The sequence below is a fragment of the Manis javanica genome, chromosome 2 (assembly GCF_040802235.1).
Source record: "Manis javanica isolate MJ-LG chromosome 2, MJ_LKY, whole genome shotgun sequence".
NCBI lineage: Eukaryota > Metazoa > Chordata > Mammalia > Pholidota > Manidae > Manis > Manis javanica.
The window spans coordinates 185,114,347-185,134,345 of record NC_133157.1 but is presented as its reverse complement, the minus strand read 5'-3'; the positions used below and the strand labels follow the sequence as shown (position 1 = coordinate 185,134,345).

At 36.3% G+C, this 19,999-nt stretch overlaps 1 protein-coding gene across 6 annotated transcripts in view; it reads left to right on the top strand.

Moving 5' to 3' along the window:
• ANKRD46 (ankyrin repeat domain 46) overlaps window positions 1-13,755 on the top strand; it is a 58,126-nt gene extending 44,371 nt beyond the window's left edge. For all 6 annotated transcript variants that reach the window (XM_036995511.2, XM_036995514.2, XM_036995510.2 and 3 more), the window contains 3 exons: window positions 1,906-2,243; window positions 3,725-3,883; window positions 11,760-13,755. In XM_036995511.2, the coding sequence (XP_036851406.1) occupies window positions 1,933-2,243; window positions 3,725-3,883; window positions 11,760-11,976 (687 nt within the window). In that variant the 5' untranslated portion in view covers window positions 1,906-1,932 and the 3' untranslated portion in view covers window positions 11,977-13,755. The remainder of the gene's footprint in view (window positions 1-1,905; window positions 2,244-3,724; window positions 3,884-11,759) is intronic.
• Window positions 13,756-19,999: the final 6,244 nt, after the last annotated feature.

The following is a 19,999-nucleotide window of genomic DNA, read 5'->3' as shown; positions in this document are numbered from 1 at the left end:
AACATGGGGTGCCTTTCCATTTGTTCCTTCAAAGCATTGTAAATGTTTTCTCAAAAATATTGATCTTGGACTTCCTAGCCTCTAGAACTGGGAATCATAAACAGATTTTTCCCTTAGAATTATGCTTAACAATGCTTAAGTTGTGCTAATTGTATCTTCTATTTCTCACCAGTATGTCCCCTTCTCTCTGCCATTACCTTAGATCAGGATATCACCGTTTCTTGCCTAGATTTCTCCCGTGACCTACTGATTGATCTCTGTCTCCAATCTTGAACCCCCAGTCTGACCTCTATATTGCCAACAAAGTAATCTTTTGAAATAGTAATGTAAGACCATGCCATTTCCTTTGGCTTAAAATCCTTTTATTAACTCCTTACTAAAATTCAGGTATAATAAACCTTACCATGGAATTGTTAGGAAGATTAAATAAAATTCATTAAGAACCTCTAGTGCAAAATGTCCTGGTCAGAACAGGCCCTCGGTATGTGTTAGTGTTTCCCTTTTGCCCAGACAACCTATGGCAGCCCCAGAGATCTAGTGTAAGCTAGCCCAGGACTAGAGGGACAGTGGTTCTGCAGGAAGACCAGGCTCAAAGGGGTAAAGGCCAAGAAGCTCGCCGGACTCCACAGCTGTGCTTTCCTGAATCCCCTGAGGTTAAGCACAGGAATAAATTGGTTTAGCCTCCAATTAACATCCAATCCAATGTTCAAAAAAGAAAGTCTTTGCCTGATAAATGACAAGCCAAGCCTATGTGTGACTTAGCTTTTTTAACCTAAGAGTAAGGGAGCCATCTCTATAAACACATCAGTCTCTGCCTTTGTGTTTTCTTGTTTTGGTTTGTTTCAATTTCATAGTGAAGTTTATTTTATAAGATTTTAACTTGTTCTTAAATGAACCAGGGTGGAGAGAGAGAGAGACAGAGAGACAGAGAGACAGAGAGAGAGACGGAGAGAGAGACGGGGAGGGGGAGAGGGGGAGAGGGAGGGGGAGAGAGACACACACACACACTTTGAAAAGATTTTTGGGTCAGATAAGTTTCAATGAAATAGGTGTAGACAAGCTAGTTAAGCTTCATCAGATGGATGAAATGTTAGAGTGGGCACAGTTGAGATGCTGCCTTTTTCCCACCTCTATTCCTAGAGAGGCCTCATCTTCAGACAGTGGGAGTTTGGCAGAATCAGATATTTAGATAACCACAGAACAGAAAATAGTAGGATCAATATTGTACAAAAAAAATCTGAATTCATTTCATGATATTTCCATTTTTTAAGTTCAGTTTGTCACTTTCATTTGCTTTTCTCTTTCTATTAAATTTTGAAGTTTGTGCAATAAACACAACATTCAGTGGGTCCTTAGTTAAGTGTGAATTAACTTACTCGTTTTTTTCATGCAGATTTACCTTTTGAGCAGATAATTCTGTTTACCATATAGAATATCTCAAATACAATAAGAAGCAAATATATGAAAGAGAATTACTTTAAGTCAGAAGTTCTACCAGAAATGGCTTTTGTGTGTGTGAGTGTGTATGCACATTCATGTATGTGTAGGTCTTTGAAGTTTAAGGATCACATCATCAATGTCTTTTGACAATGCAGTAAACTTCAATCTAAGCAATTATATCTTGCTTAACTTTTAAAATAGTTCTTTAATCTTTTTTGCATGATGAAAAGCAAAATAGTTTTATAGTAATTTAATTGGAATTTTGATTCAGCAGATATGAAAAAAATTAGCAGCTTAATGGAAAATAAAATCTAATTGATAACTTTGTTTATATCTCTTTGGTGAGGTAATTTATTAGAGGCAAGAGCCAAAGGATAGAAATAGTACTTTTCTAAGTGACTTCACTGTTTTGCTCTAGTCTGGCTTTACTGAAATCTCACCCACCTTATATTTATTTCATTACAGGCATTTTCCATCTACCATATCAGAAAGATGTCCTATGTTTTTGTAAATGATTCTTCTCAGACCAATGTGCCCTTGCTACAAGCCTGTATCGATGGAGACTTTAACTATTCCAAGCGGCTTTTGGAAAGTGGCTTTGACCCAAATATTCGTGACAGCAGGGGCAGAACAGGCCTTCACCTTGCAGCAGCTCGAGGGAATGTAGACATCTGCCAGTTGTTGCATAAATTTGGTGCTGATCTTCTGGCAACAGATTATCAAGGAAACACAGCCCTTCATCTTTGTGGCCATGTTGATACTATTCAGTTCTTAGTTTCCAATGGACTAAAAATTGATATTTGGTAAGTTCTCTGTGGTTTTTGAAGTCTAGTCACTCTTCTCAGTCTCAGAGCCAATGGTTTAGTCTCAGAGTCTATTGATTTTGTGTCCTCATTGATCAGTTATAGCAACAAGTTCAGAAAGGCATTGAGGTCAGTGTAGTCTTCTTAGGGGAGAGAGGGAATGGAGTGGCTTCTAGATTTATGCTGAAGTAGTGTAAATTTTACTTGAAAATAGTAGATAGGTTCTGCTACTAATTGTTATATATTTTAAGACAAGGAAAAACAAATGAACATTTCTTGAAAATCTGTTATGGACTCTGGGTACTGTGTTTACTTAAGTTAGTTCATTTAATCATTAGAGTGAGTAATACTTGAGGTGGGTGTTATCTTCATCTTACAGATGAAAGAGTTGAAACAAGAATGGTTAAATGACTTAACAAAGGTCACGCAGTTGGAATTTGAATCTAGTAACACCTGATTCCAAAGCCTGTTTGCCTTCTATGTATATAATTACCTTGTGCGCTTCATATCTTTTCTGGGGCTCAGTCCTCTTTATACTGAGCAATTTGAAGTAGTGTTTTTTGTTTGTTTTAGTTAACTTGTGGGAAAGATGTCAGGCCACCTTTAAAACTGAGTTGATCTTTAAACTATAAGTACATGTTACCTAATTTATTGGTGCTATAATGCCCCTAAATCTGAACTTATTCAGGTGGCAGTAAATGCTTCTGCTATGACAGGAAAAAATGCAGAAACTGACTCTGGGATTCAGTGTCATTTGGCCTGTCTCCTATTATTAGTGTTAAATAGCCAGATGAACCAAAACAGCTTATATGTTTTGTTTTTAATTCTTAGACATTTTTAAAAATATGCATTTTCTCATAAAATATAAACATAAGATAAGAATGAATCTAAAATCTAGAACTTTCCAATTAACTTCTAGAAAGATGCCCTCTTTTTATTTATTCTCATTTATTACTGTTATTCTCACTCTTTTGCTTGTACAGTTGACCCTTGAACAACACAGGTTGAATTGCCTGGGTCCACTTATACACAGATCTTTTTCAATAAATAAATGGAAAATTTTTTTGAGACTTGTGACATTTTGAAAAAACATTTTTTTCTCTAGCTTTATTGTAAGAATACAGTGTATAATGTGTACAATAAAATATATGTGTTAACTACTTATATTATCAGTAAGGCTTCTGGTCAACAGTAGATTATTTAAGTTTTTGGGGAGTCAAATGTTATATGTGAATTTTTGACTGTGCAGGGGTTTGGTGCTCCCAAACCCTGTGTTATTCAGGAGCCAACTGTACACTTTTTGTCCTTTTTCTCTAGAAGGAAGAAAATAGATTGACTCATCTAGTTCAACCATTGCTTCTGTTTGAGTTTTAACTTTGAGTTAATTTGGTCCATGCCTTCTTCCCTGAGATCTACACAAATGGGTGCTAACAACATAATATAACTGCTATGAAAACCTTCATTTTTATGAACTTTTTTAGCAATCATCAAGGTGCTACACCCTTAGTTCTGGCAAAGCGCAGGGGAGTGAACAAAGATGTCATCCGATTGCTGGAATCTTTGGAAGAACAAGAGGTCAAAGGATTTAACAGAGGAACTCACTCAAAACTGGAAACCATGCAGACAGCTGAAAGTGAAAGGTATGTAAGATACAATTTTTTAAGCAGCAACTTACTTCTTAAATGTCTGGATCCTTTGTGACAACTTTATAAGCTTTGTATTTATTTCCTGTCAAGTACAGAGCTTTGATAATTTGTTTGAACTTTATATAGGTCACTATGGGTCCAGATTACAGTTGAGAAGCTATTAATAGAAAGTACTACAGGCCCCCCCACACACAATAATTTGTTAGACTGTGCAAGGAAACCTGCTGAATTGGCAACACGATGGAGAAGAGGTAGCTGAGAACTGAATATGAGGGAAGGAAACAGGAGTTTGAAAATTGTAAATAAAGGTCACAAAAAGTGGAATTTCAAAGGAGGAGGAGAAAGATAAGTAAAGCTTGAGAACTTGGACAATATCAGAAAAGACCAAGAAGGTAGTTGTAACAGTAGGGAAGTGTAGTGCTGAAGACAACTGAAACAGGAAGAGAGAAAGAGAAAGTAAGGCAAGATTCAGTGTACACACAATCCTGTAAGGTCAGGTAAAAGCTACTTTCACATGAGTTGGAAAAATGAAATCTAGGCTCCTATAAGCACTTGAAGCTCAGATGTAATGACTGACAGGGTCTTAAGCATCCTGTTTCTCATCTAGAAGCAGTTTAGAACACAGTTCAGGGAGCCCTGAAAGGTGACAAAGCATCTTTTCCCCTGACCTCGCTAGCTCTAGAGGCAGTCAGACGGCTGGACCTGGCTGTACTAGCACATAGTTCCGTTGGCCACCCTGGAGTCTCCAGCTTTCCAGGTGGTAACAAGGTAAGGATGATGAGCTTAGTCTCCTCCCAGAATTTCCAGTAGAATGTATTTCAAGGGCCCTCATTGGCTCCTGAGCCAGTACCTGAATGATCAGCAGTGGGAATCAGGGTAATAGAGCCCACTCAGACCATTGGGATCATTGTTTCTGTGAGTTCTAAGTGAAGTCTTTTCTGTTTCTCATAGTCCACTCTTAAACTGATGACTTTGCATGTGTAGTTGCTTTCTCCCCTCTTCATGTGCAGGCCTGTACACTCCTTGGGGACTGTTAATTCTGCTGTCAAGTTCAGGACTGTTTTGTTTAGATACTTCCAAGTATTTACTACTGTCCAGAAAAATCAGAGAATTTTACTTCTGGAACAGTGCATGCTTCTCATAAGTCACCACTGAAAGCCGACAAGTGGATAAAATAAGAAGTTGAAGATACATTGGCAAGCCTTTTATCTCACCTGTGTGCTCTGGATCACCAGTCAGAATGCCCCGAGTTTAATAAACTGGGTTATCTAATATTTGTTAAAGATCATATTCTTCCAAAATAACCTAAAGTTCATTTCCGTAATTATTTTAAGCTTCTTTACCATGAAAAATGTTCAGGAATGTCTTTTTGCTTGGTATGTTTTGGGGACCTCACTTGCTGTATTTTGTTAATAGCTAGTTTCTTGGCATCTCTTTATCAGCAGTAGACTAACTTGATTTTTACCTCTGATGTGATTACTTATTAGCTAAGAAGTCATTTGAGCAGCTCCACATGAAGTATTTACTCATACTTTCACATACCTGCTATTTCACTTAAGCATGAGAATTTGTATTATTTATAACTTTGTATAAAGTCAGTTCTTAAAAATTGAATTATTATACTTGGTTATCCTGTCTTACTCCTGCCCCTCAGTGTCGTGGTAGAAATATAGTTGTTGAAGTTTAAATTAAAATGCTTAAAGGCAACATCATTGGTCATTAGGGAAATGCAAATCAAAACCACAGTGAAACACCACTTCATACCCAGTAGGTGGCTATAATAAAAAAGATGGACAACAGCGAGTTTGGCAAGGATGTGGAGAATTTGGAATCCTTATACACTGCTGGTGGGAATGTGAAATAGTGTAACTACTTTGGAAAATAGTCTGGCAGTTCCTTAAAATGTTATACAGTTACCCTATGACCCAACAATTCTGCTTTTAGGTATATATCCAAGAAAACTGAAAATATGTTCACACAGAAACTTGTACCCAGATGTACATAGCATTATGTATAATAGCCCAAAGGTGGAAACCACCCAAAAGTCCATCAACTGCTTAATGGATAAACAAAATGTCATCTATCCATTCGTGGAATATTCCTCCAGAAAAAGGAATGAAATACTGATATGTGCTACAATGTGGATGAGCTTTCAAAACATGCTACAGAAGAGAAGCCAGTCATAAAAGGCCACATATTATATAATTGCATTTATATGAAATGTCCAGAATTGGCAAATAGAGAGTAGATTAGTGGTTGCCAGGATCTGGCGGAAGGGGCAATGGGAAGTGACTTCTAAAGGGTACAGAGTTTATTATGGAAGAGAGAAAAACATTCTGAAATTAGTGGAGATTGTTGTATAATTGTGAATATACTAAGAAACACTGAATTTTATGACACATGAATTTTATTAAATTAAAAAGTAGGGGAGATAAAGTTCAACAGGATTGGCTGGCATTGTGGCATAGCTGTATGATGATTAGTCTTTTTTAGCGCAGAAGATAAAACAAGATTTTGCATGTATTTGATATTTCCTATTTCCCTTAGGGATGCCCTGACACATAGCATAACTTGTTTTTAATTGAAGTGTAGTTGATATACAATATTATATTGGTTTCAGGTGTACAACATAGTGATTCAGCAATTATCTACATTACAAAATGCTCTCCACAATAAGTAGAGTTACCATCTGTCACCCTACAAAGATAATCCAATACTATTGACTATATAACTGGAGAAAATCCAATACTATTGACTATTAAAGTTTGTACCTCTCCCCTATCAACTACCAGTTTGTTCTCTCTATTTATTAGTCTATTTCTGCTTTGTTCATTTTATTTTTTTAGATTCCACATATAAGTCATGGTATTTATCTTTCTGTATCTGACTTATTTCACTTAGCATGATACCCTCTAGGACCATCCATGTTGTCACAAATGGCAAGATTTCATTCTTTTTGTGGCTGAGTAATACTCCATTGTGTGTATGCACCACATCTTCTTTATCCACTCATCTATCAATGGACACTTAGGTTACTTCATTCTTGGCTATCATAAATAATGCTGTAGTAAACATAGGGATGCAAATATCTTTTCATATTATTTTGTTTTCCTTGGGTAAATACCCAGAAATGGAATTACTGAGTTTTATGGTATTTCTATTTTTAATTCTTAGGGCAACCTCCATACTGTTTTCCATAGTGGCTGTACCAATTTATATTTCCACACAGTACACAAGGGTATTCTTTCTCCACATCTTGCTCCTTCTTTTCTTTTTGTTATTGGCTATTCTGACTGGTGTGAGCTGATACCTCATTTCCCAGATGATTAGTGATGTTAAGCTTCTTTTCATGTATATATTGTCTATAGTATTGGCCATCTGTATGTTGTCTTTGGAAAAATGTTCATTCAGGTTTTCTGCCCATTTTTTAACTGGATTATTTGGGGGTTTTTTGGTGTTGAGTTCTAAGATTTCTTTATGTATTTTGGATATTAACCCCTTATCAGATATATCATTTGAAAATACATACTCCCATTCAGTAGGTTGCCTTTTCATTTTGTTGATGTTCCCTTTGCATTGCAGAAGCTTTTAGTTTCATGGAGTCCCACTTGTTTATTTTTGTTGGGTTTCCCTTGCTTGTAGAGTCATATCCAGAAAAAAAGTTTCTAATGCTAATGTTTAAGTGTTTACTGCCTGTTTTTTTTCCCCAGAGTTTTATGGTTTCAGGTTATCTTTATCAGGTTTCGATGTCTCTTAGGATTCCCTGAGACATAGCATAACTTCGTAAGGGCCTATAAATTTAGTTGATGAAAAATATTTTCCTGCTGCCCCATACAGGTATACCTTGTTTTACTGTGCTTCACTTAATTGTGCATCACAGATACTGCAATTTTTACAAAGTAAAGGTTTGTGACAACCCTGCATCAAACAAGTACATGGATACCATTTTTCCAGTAGCATTTTCTAGCTTCATGTCTCTGTCACGTTTTGGTAATTCTCAACAGGACTTCAAACTTTTTCATTACTATTAGATTTGTTATGGTGATCTGTGATCAGTGATCTTTCATGTTACTATTGTAATTGTTTTGGGTGTCATGAACTGTACCCATAAGGCAGCAAACTTAATGCACGAATGTGTGTGTTCTGACTGCTCCACTGACGAGCCATTCCCCTGTCTTTCTCTCCCTCTTTGGGCCTCCCTATTCCCTGAGACACAACAATACTGAAATTAGTCTGATTAATAACCCTACAGTGGCCTCTAAGTGTTCAAATGAAAGGAAGAGTCACACATCTTCCACTTTAAATAAAAAGCTATAAATAATTAAGTTTAGTAAGGAAGCCATGTTGAAAGCTGAGATAAGCCAAAAGCTAGGCCTCGTGCCCCCAATAGTTAGCAAGTTGTGAATGCAAAGGGAAAGTTCTTGAAGGAAACTACAGTGCTACTCCAGTGAACACACAAATGCTAAGAAAGGTAAACAGCCTTATTTCCAATATGGAGAAAGTTTCAGTGGTTTGAATAGAAAATCAAACCAGCCACAGCATTCCCTTAAGCCAAAGCCTAATCCAGAGCAAGGCCTCAACTCTCTTTAATTCTGTGAAGGCTGAGAGAAGTGAGGGAGCTGTAGGGGAAAAGTTGGAAGCTAGCAGAGGGTGGTTCACAAAGTTAAGAAAAGAAGCCATCTCCGTAACATCAAAGTACAAGGTGAAGTGGCAAGTGCTGATGGAGAAGCTGCAGGAAGTTATCCAGAAGATCTAGCTGAGAAAATTCTTTAAGGAGGTTACATAGGTTAAACAATAGATTTTCAATATTGGAAGAAGATGCCAGCTAGGACTTTCATAGCCAAAGAGGAGAAGGCAATGCCTGGCTTCAAAGGACAGACTGACTCTTTTGTTAGGGGCTAATGCAACTGGTGTCTTTTAGTTGAAACCAGTGCTCGTTGACCTTTCCGAAAATCCTGAGGCCCTTAAGAATCATGCTAAATATACTCTGCCTATGTTCCTAAATGGGACAACAAAGCCTGTATGCCAGTACATCTGTTTACAACATGCCTTATTGACCAGTGTAAGTCCCTTTTTGAGACCCCACTACTCAGAAAAAAGATTCAAACTACTACTGCTCCTTGACAATGCACCCAGCCACCCAGGAGCTCTGATGATACAAAGAAATGAATGTTGTTTCATGCCTGCTACCACAGCATTCATTTTGCAGCCCATGGATCAAGGAGTCATTTTGACTTAACAGTCTTAATATTTGAAAAATACATTTTGTAAGGCTGTAGTGCCATAATGATTCCTCTGATGAATCTGGGCAAACTAAACCAAAAACCTAGAAAGGACATCATTCTAGATGCCATTAAGAATATTCATGATTCACAGGAAGAGGTCAAAATATCAGCACTAATAGGAGTTTGGAAGAAGTTGAACCCTCATGAGTGCCTTTGAGGGGCTCAAGACATCAGTGGAAGAAGTAACTGTAGATGTGGTGTAAACAGAAAGAGAACTAGAATTAAAAGTGGAGCCTGAAGACATGACTGAATTGCTGCATCTCATGACAAAACTTGAACCAATGTGGAGCTGCTTCTTACGGATGAGCAAGGAAAATGGTTTCTTGAGGTGGAAACTACCCCTGGTGAAGATGCCATGAAGACTGTTGAAATTACAACAAAGAATTTAGAATATTATATGTACTTAGTTGGTAAAACAGTGAGAAGGTTTGAGAGGACTGACTCCAATTTTGAAAGAGGTTCAAAATTGTGGATAAAATGCTGTCAAACAGCATCACATGCTACAGAGAAATTTTCATGAAAGGAAGAGTCAATGAATGTTGTAAACTTCATTGTTTTATTTTAAGAAATTGCCACAGCCATCCAAACTTTCAGCAGCCACTGCCATAATCAGTCAGCAGCCATCAACATCAAGGCAGGACCCTCCACCAACAAAAAGATTACAGCTCAGTGAAAGCCCAGATGATGGATAGTATTTTTTAGCAACAAAGTATTTTTTAATTAAGGTATGTACTTTGGGTTTTTTTTAGGCATAATACTATTGCACACTTAGTGGACTACTATATAGTGTTACTGGAACTTTTATATGCATGGGAGTACTAAATGGGAAACCAAAAAATTCATTTGACTCACTTTATTATGATAGGTGCTTTATTATGTTTATAATCAACCTGCAACATGTTTGTTACATGTCTCAGCCTAAGTTTAATTTAGTTCCTTTTTACTTTGTAGATATGAAATGACAAAGAAGTATAGATGACATGTACAAAAAAATGTATATTACACACACAGACCATCATCCTGAAATCCAGGTATTTCCTGGACAGTAGAAAACACTTCACTGGATAAAGTCACTATAGAAAATTCTGATTGGCAGATCTTCATGAGCTTCTAGAGAATGCTCAATTGAACTGTCATTTTATATCTAGCATCTTTGAATATGAGAGCACGTCAGATCGGACATAGTCAACAAAGTTCACATAAGTCTAAATTAACCTCTTTTTAAGCTTCTTTATCTACTTATGGTTATATGTGTTTAAACCTCAAAGTTCCGGTCTTTTTTTTAAACATGTTTGAGTGTTCTTAAATTTATTTTTATTGTTATAGATTCCCACTGAAAATGTCTTCTCATTCAAAGAACAAAAACATCTTCTAACATAAGAAAAGTTTGGATGTCAAACAGACTGGCCAATTAGGAAGTCAGTTTCCCATGATTAGGATGTAATACCATTAAAGGCTGAAGACCTCTGGTTAACACTGTCAAGAAGTAAAATAAAGTTTTAGGTTTAAAAAAACTGCCACTTTTGTACAGGGAACCAGTCTAAGACATTGCTTTATGTTGTTTGCATTATTCTGTGTCCAGATGACTGGAAAAATACAAAGAGAATGGATTTAGAAGGGTAGTAATGGCCTTTTATAAGCAACAGATAGTTGATACATAGGATTATAGTCATTGTGGCTTTTATCTAAATGATACTCAATTATTGGGCCTGCATGTTGTGACGTAATTGTGGGTGCTAATCCCTTACAGCTTTGAATTTATCACCATGTGGGCTTCCAAATACCAAAGTCAGATACATTATTTTCTTTTTGTGGTAGTCATATTTTTTTATTGATACAGTTCTAAAAACCAGAATCAGTGTTTTTATGGTATTTGTACTACTTTATTTTCAACTAGGCTTTATACAGAAGAAAAATAAACTTATTTTCTATCATTTTACAAGATAGAACTAAAGCCAGGGGGAGGAAACTATTAAGAATGTTTAATTACTAGCCCTGTCTAAATGTACAACAGACTGAGGAGTAAGTATCCATTGTTAGAGGATTACATTTAAAAGAAGGAATTGCTTCATTGGTCAGATTATAGAACTAAATTAATAAAAATTCCCTTTTTAAGATTCACACATTGTTTAGAATGATTTTTTTAGATTTGCCCATTTTTGCTTATTTTCATTAAAATTAATTTTCAAATTATCACTCGTTATTTTGAATTCTTCTAACTTTAAAATAACCAATATAAGTTTTGGTTTAGTATGTGAATTGGAAACAACTGAGTTGACCTATTTCAAGACTTCTGTTTGGGACTTTTTTATGGATTTTTAACTTCGACTCTGCTAGATATTAAACCAACAAACATAATCATTGCAGTTTAGGAATTTACATTTTAAGATAGATTGTCCAGACACATGCAAATATATAAATCAGTACATAAGTATGTGGAAGTATATATATGTCAGTTTTCTTCTTGTAAGTGTTGTGTTGTAAGGTTAGTCTTTTCTAAGTAATTCAGTCCTTTTGTTTTATGTTTTTGGGATGGATGAAATGTGTTGTCTCATGTCCCTTTCTTCTCTCTGCTTCTTTCACAGTGCCATGGAAAGCCATTCTCTCCTTAATCCCAACCTACAGCAAGGTGAAGGAGTCCTGTCCAGCTTCCGAACCACCTGGCAGGAGTTTGTGGAGGATCTGGGCTTCTGGAGAGTGTTGCTGTTGATCTTTGTCATTGCTTTGCTGTCCCTTGGCATTGCCTACTATGTAAGCGGGGTGCTTCCCTTTGTGGAAAACCAGCCTGAACTGGTGCATTAAAGGAGTTTATGAGGCAAATGCCTGTTTCCTGGCTTCCAATGCTTGTGTTCAGTTTCACAAAATCTTTCTCTTATTGCAAGACAGTGAGGGCTGTACATTTTTCTTTTTGCATTTTTACTTATTGTAGTCCTTGTGGAATGACATGTTCATTTGAACTACTTACTGAAGTCAAGTATACTGCATCCTAAAGCTACCTCTGACCCAACCTGACTTCTTAGGAGAGCCTACATATAGCCTTGTTTGATAAAAATATGGAAATGATAAAGAATGAAAGGTAAAGGAGGAAACTACAAAGTCCTTGCCAGAAACCTTAACCTAATATAGGACAAACTAAAATGAGGTATTGAAAAAGAAAAAGGGGTTTTCATATGATTACTTTTTGTTAATAGTTTGATTTCTTCTTTATTGTTGTGAGAGTCCCTTTTCTCTTTTTATTTTCTTTCTCTAGGAATAGAGGAGACAATGAAACTCAACTTAAAATGAAGTGCTTTTTTCAAATCCAGTATAGCAAACCAGTAATATTTTCAAGTCTAGTAACAAACAAAACAGAACTTTTCAAAAATGATTGGTTTGATCTTACATTGATTTGTTTTTAGGATAGTTTTGATTTTTTTTTTTGTAAACTGCTCTGCTTGTTGTTAATATTTGTGAAAAAATGAATTTGAGGAGTTCATTTTGTTTACTTTTCAATTTTCCCAAATGTTTATTTCAAAGATATCCTATTCATCAAAAATACAGCAAAAAAAACTCTTTTTCTACTCGATAGTTAGCTGGAGAAAATAATTCTGATGTTTAACTCTCACTGTAATTCTGTAGTGCTATTATAAGATAACAGTGAAAAATTCAGTTCTGTAAGCTAGCCATGTTGTTTCAAGTGTATTGTAGTTCACAGTATTTCATTTTATGTGCAGTCCTGTTCAGAGGACCTGTTAGAGTTGTCATAACCGTTTCTTCTAATTCTCTGATGGCAAGAACGGATGGAGTATTTCTGAGTTAACAGCACTGAATACTGTTGTACTGTTTGTCATAAACTCGTGATGAATGGTAATATTATGTAAGTTGAAATCTGGCCCCCAAACTGGATTGCAGCTTTCAGCAGTATGTTTGAAGGCCTCTTTTGTTAATGAATCTGTTATGTATAAATCATATTCTTGGGTTTTAAGAAGGAATATGAAGACTTGATAATTATTCTTTGGATGTAGTCAGAAAATTTTAGTGAAAGAACTAATGGTTTTATTTTTTAGAACAAAGGCATCTAAGCTACTTCTAATTGAATTGTTGCTAGAATTAAAAATTATACTTCAGAATAGAATTGGTATTTCTGTGATGCTTTTTGCTTCTTGATGTTTTTCTCTTTTGTATTTAAATATCTAGGATTGAGATATTTTTCTTTCATGTGACTTTATCTTCTCAAGGAGCTGATTGAAATTTCTGATTTAACTGGCTGCTTCAGGATCAGCTCACAGAGTCTTGCTTTTAAGTTAGATAGAAAATAAATCATACTTGGTGAAAATATGCTAAATAGAGCAAAAATCAGCAGACTTTAGAATGGAGAAAACTAGAATCCAAAAATCAAATATATTCAGAATGAAAGCTTCAGAATTAACTATATTGTTTGTAAATCTAAATGGATATGCAAAATTGGTTAACATATGTAAATATATTGCATTTTTTAAAGATTAATGTTCCCTTTTAAGTGCTGGTTTTTTGTATTTTATTCTTTGCATTCAACATTCAGTAATACTACCAATAAATGTATTTATAATCTCTTAATCACAACCTGTTCTCTTAGTGTATCATTGTTTTTCTTTTAATTTAGGGTTTTTGTAATACGTTGCAATTGGCTGTTTAAAAAACAGCTTTTTTTCAAACCCGTTATAATAGGTATACCAAGTTTCATAGATATTTGCCTTGTAGATGCTCTGAAACTAATATGAGTTAATTATTTGTGGATGTAAGAGTGATAATAACTACCATGATTAAGTATCTTCCAGTTATACAACTCACTTCACATGCCTTATTTCATGTCATCCTTATGGTCCCACAATCAACTACATTTCCCCATTTTACAAAGTGAGGAAACTGACACAGGGAGGGTTAAGTAACCTGTCCAAGGTCACACAGCTAGGACATTATAGAACCAGGGATTCCAGATTGAGGCTGTGTCCCCAGTTACAAGTTTGCTCTTTCGTTTTGTCCCATTGTCTGTCATGACTATGGCAGTAGAACCATCTAGAACCTTACATGCTGCTGTCTCAAAAATACATGTTACTGAATTTTCCCACTCCTGATCCTAAATACTTATCTTACACCATTTTCCATATCCTCCAAATGTTACTAACCTTTAAAATTCAAGCTCAAACTCCAGCATGTTTAGAAAACCTTCCCTTGCTAACCCTGTCTGACTGCCCACTTCTCTATCATTTTCTCACCACCTAGTAAACATGTATTTTTTTTCATTTGTCTCTTTTTATAAGCTTCTTGAGAGCAGAGACAGTCAATTTCTACTTCCCTGCCTGTCCACAGTGCAGCCTGGAGAACTCTTGGTACACAAATACTGATAACATTGCTTTTTCACCTCTGGTCATATTTTTTCTTTAAAGATTATATAGCTTTTTACCTTTCACATGTTTCCTCTTAAATGCTGCATGTGTGAACTGTGCTTGTTATTTTTCCACACTAGGCCACTACCTGATAGAACTATACAGTCTCATACTGTGTAGCTCCTTCACATAAGAGCATGCAGGGTTTCAACCAGTATAGCCTGCCTTGCATTTTAGTACTTGGTATGGAAGTCCAGGAACAATACTCACCTTTTTGTCATTGGTGGTGGTGTTTTTGTTTTTGTTTTTTTAACCAAGCCTCAGTCTTTGACTTTTCTGCATGTATCAAAGGGTTTTCAGCTGCAAGAAGCCAAAATTCAAATTCAGTGTGGCTTAAACCATAGGAAATGTCCTGATTCATGTAACTGGAAGTTCAGAGATAGAGTAGACCACAAGGGTGACATAATCCAAATTTAGCTGAGTTCCCCTGTGCTTTTGGCTCTGTGTTCCTATTTCTGGCCTTCATCCTCCAGCTGGTTCTGAGGTAAGTCCAAAATTTTTCAGGCCTTACAGCCACTTGTAAGTAGAGAAGAAAGAGACCATCTTTCCTGTGGTTTTTCTCCTAGGAAACTGTCTTGCACAGCCCTCAGCAAACTTCCTCTTTGTTTGACTGGCTGATGTTACATCTTGTATCCTATTCTCCAACCAACCAATGCCTTATGCTAGTTGATTAGGCTTGGATGGATGAACCAGTCACTGATGAGGGTGGAGTTAGTAGAATTAATGTGATTGGCTTGGATCAGTGGCTTTAGAAATGATTAAAGGCACTGGTAATTATTGGTAGAGACTATGGATGTTTTATGTCCCACAGCACATGGCAGTTTAGCACAGCAAAGAATCCACAAGACACTGAATATTCTGCTGAACGTTCAAAAAAAAAAAACAATATTTAGTTATCTGAGCCTAAAGCGCAACTTCATTTTATATTTTAAGATGATGTACTTTTTAATGCAGTTTTAATATGCTGGATTTTCTAAGAGTACGTCCATGAGATAATAAGTAAGATTATACTTTATTTTGTTCAAAACTTGACCAAGAATTATGCCTGTTTCAAAAAATCATGTTGGCAGTGCTACTGATGATAATTGAGTCAGCAACATATTTCTGTGTAGAAGTGTTGATGACTTTCATTGTTTCCTCTAGTGGCTGTGCCTGCACGTTTACATACTGAAGTACACATTTTAGTACCACTTTCCCTTTGTTTTTCTTTATGTTGTATGATGTATGTGAAATTATTCTAATGATTTCAGCAGTTGTTACTCACTTTTATCTGGGGCTCATACCACAGTTTCTGTTTGTCATCTTGGTATACTTTCCCCAATTGCTTATCTCAGAGGACACACCAGGAAGTAGCATTTCTCAAAGTTAATGAAACACTGAGGGGGAAGAAAAGAGGCCAGTATGCCGTTAAACCCCCCTTTGAAACTGTTCAGGCCAAAACAGTTCCAGCTGTACTAGATGGAGAACTTTGGGATCAAGCACATTCCTTTATGCTTTGAAATAGATTGAAAACAATTTCTTAGGGAGGATCTTGGCCTTGCCATGGACACCTACTTGGCTTCCCTCAAAGTACAGATAGCCTGGCAATCGGTCCAGACACTCATCCTTGGACTTTGCACGTCTCAAATGGATGGCCCCACTGCCCAAGACATAGGGACTGCATTTACCTGGCTGTAGAGGTTTGGCCACACTTGAGTTACATGTCAAGGAATACAATCTAGAGTCTTTGTTACCTAGTACTTATCAAAACTTTAGCTGGTAACAATATTTAAATGAGTATTGTTTGGAAGACGTTTTAGATGAGCACTGTCCAGATTTACTTCAATGATGGAGATTTCTGTATCCAGGCTGTCCAATGCAGTAGCCACCTGTCACTTTTGACTATTAAATTAGAAATTTAATTCTTCCTTACAGGTATCTGAGCCTAAAACCCAACTCCATTTTATATTTTAGAACAAAACTAGCCATGTTTATAGGGTTCAGTAACCAGAAGGGGCTATTGCATTGGACAGCACAAATAGAGAACATTTCCATTTTTGCAGAAAGTTCTTTTGGACAGTACTGCTTTAAAATCTGCCTCATGCTCAGGTGAGTGTAGAACTAGATAAGAACTGTATTATGGCAGTGCCCATCCCGGTTACTTTTCCTGAGCTCTTTGTTAATAAGTGGTAACACTATAGAGTGCTTATTAGCTTGCTTAATCTTCACCAACTATTGTTATTTCTACCTCACAGGAAAACTGAGGCACCTGAGGCAGGTCGGAATAACAGGCTCTAGGTTGCACAGCTAGAAGTGGCATAGCTGAGATTTACATTGAGGCAGTATGGGACTGGGGTCTCGTCTGATGCCTATCTCTGCTTGTTACGCCATTGTCTTAAAGTAAGAATTGTTTTGACAAGCCCGATGTATCCAACCGTTGTACCTAGTTAAGGAAAGTTACTGAGGGTGCTGTTGGCACAGTTCTTTTTGAAGACCCCTGAGAAGGAATTTTTTTCTTCTTAGAACCGCAAACAACTGCACTTCTGCCGGGCTTTGCTTTTATCTTATGTTCTCTATAAACTATGCAATTGATCAGGTAGAATTTCTCTTTCACACTGGATGCTGAAAATCTTAATGCCAAATTTAGGTTCCATCTGAAGCGATTGTGATATAAGTCGTTATGTAATTTATTAGAACCTCATTCCTGGTTTATTTTATATCCTCATCTTTAGTTTTATTTTCCTATTCTAAATGTTCACTTTTTATTTATGTTGTTCTATATTATTTAAGCCCCTGTAAGTCATTTTTGGATCATGATGGGTGATGATGGATAGTTAATTAGACAGCTACTCTTATTAGCACGAATTGATAGGACTACCAAAAAACTATCTATCAAAATCTGGAAACAGCAGAAAATGCATTGACCTTCTGCGATTGGAAACATTTGTCACCTCCTGTTCAAAGTGCAGTTATGGTTTCTGCCATAGCTGCAATTGTCAGTTTACTTTATGTGTCTCTGTGTTCTAAAAAGGGTTTAAGTTAAACTGAATAAGCAGGTACTATTCTAAACTATGGAGATCAAAAGTCCTAGCTATTCCATTCCAGCATTCTGATGAAAGGTGAACATTAACATTACTATAGTCACAGGATCTTAGAGATAGACGGCCATTAGAGGTCACCTAGGGAGAGGAAAAAGATGGAGAACCTGAGTGACTGTGGCCCTACACGTAAGAAAAGGGCAGAACTCCTGTGAATCCAGACATAATTACTGCTACTTCCATGGCATTTCCCCTTATTCATGTGTCCCTAACCCCCACATCTCACCTCAGGCTATTCTACATGTTATTTAAAAATACAAGTATCTGTTGTTATTAGATACATAAAGATGAACTTTCTTGCTGTTAAGTTCTATGCACCTTAATAGTTAGCCAATATACTGACCTGTTCAGCAAGCTGATACTGTCATAAGCCAAGGATGTATTTTTCTGTAACCCCATTTGCTATTTGTTTATACACAAGAGAATCACCATAAACTTATCATCTCTCTTGATAAACATTTCAAATGAGAAATCTTTTCACTTCTCAAAAAAAAAATCCACATCAAATAATGCACTTTCTCTATAAAGCTCCTTACCTATGGAAATGCTGTGAGGAAGCTAAGCAGAAGCCCAGAGTTTCCACAGTAGGCATTAGTGTTACTACTTTTTCACTGGTCATTCAGTACTTTTTCTTATTAAAACAACTATTTCTTCAATCCTATTGTCTGCTGTATACTTGAAATTCAAGTTAGGAGGTTGATGATTGCAGGCCCAATTATACACTTAAGATCTAGGGTTATAAAATGCCCAGCGTGGTGGTACTCAACACCATTCACTGCCTGGTTCTGTAGTGTGTCAAGACATGTGTTGTGTATATTAATTGAGCCCCTCAATATGTGTTCCTATGTGTCCTTTCCTGTATCTTTGGATTTCTAGTAGGGCATTTAGAAACGGATGAAGATAGAATAACCCACACTCAGAATAATAAAACTATCATTGTAGCTGCTTAGGAATCACTCGTTTAGGGGTGTTCAATAGATTTATTCTCCCCCCTTTTTTCCATAAAGGTTTTATTTTGTTTTTAATCTGGATTGTTTTTTTCATTCCCAAATTAGTCTAAGGATCAATTTAATAAGCTCTGACCTAGGGTAATTCCAACTTGAAATGTACAGTTTCAAAAGTGAAGTATGTTTTTTACTATCATGGAGTAGACCAAACCAAATCTACTTCTGAGATCTAAAAAAAAAAGATAAATTTTTTATTTTCTAGAATTACAAATTAATGTGTGTATATTTTATGAATGAATATATTTCAGCAAATTTCAATTGTTTTGTCTTCCTCTCTTTTATAGTACCCTTTAATGTGATTTTAAAATTGTATGGTGCACACCGTTAGCGTTATAGAATGCTTATGTGTCTTTGTATGTGTCCATAAATCAAACTCCTCCTTGGAGGTTCAAGAATAATTAGTAGCCTAACTCTCTTGCTTGCATCTTTATGCTATAAATTGCAAGTATTGAGAAGTATGGTATTGTGGGGTTAGTTATTTCTTCCTAGAATTGGGCTATGAGAGGTTATTCTCTGTCACAACAAAAATTAATATTCCCTTTCTTTGGGGATTAATTTCTAAATTTGTAGACTCTAGGTCAGAGTTGGCGGGACTGTTTGACTGAAATTTCAGCCCCTAAGAAACAAAAATAGGTTTTGAAATAGTTTCTAGGTCACTGGCACAGAAAGCTGGCAAAAAGCTATAACTTACTTTGCATAGTCCTAGTTAGTACAATTCCATCAGCACAGGCTGTTCTTTTAGACTGTGGTTCAAGTTTAGGAGAAATACAGGGATCCCCACATTCTAACTCTAAAAATTGAGGCTTGAGTGATTCTCTTTTATTTTAGAAGAGACCCTGACTTGGGTGAGGGGATGCATGTTTAATCAGATATCAATTCTGTATTTCACCTTACTGAACTTATCCACATTCGTTTCTTATTTTAGTTTAAGTTCCACTATTGGGTCAGATAGGAGGTTCTGGTTTTATTGAAAACATGGAGACTTGGAGTTTAGATCCTAGCTCTACTTAATATAGACTGATGTTCATCAAATAATTTAAGCTTTCTGAACTTCTGTCTTCATCTATAAAACTGAATTAGTACCCATCTCAGACTTACAGTGAGTAAAAATTAACTTATTAAAGTACTCTATGTGCCTGGCCCTGCAAGGATTGATACTGTTGTTATCTCCATAAAGAAAACAAGGCTTGAAAAACATTAGGCCCCTTATGTTTCCTAAGGTCAAGGAGTAGACTAAACCAAGGGTCTGTCTAATTCTGGTGATTTTGTGGGCAGCCAATTATAATCTGGTTCTTTTCCTACTGAGTGAGTCACTGCATCTGATAGTACCTGGTAC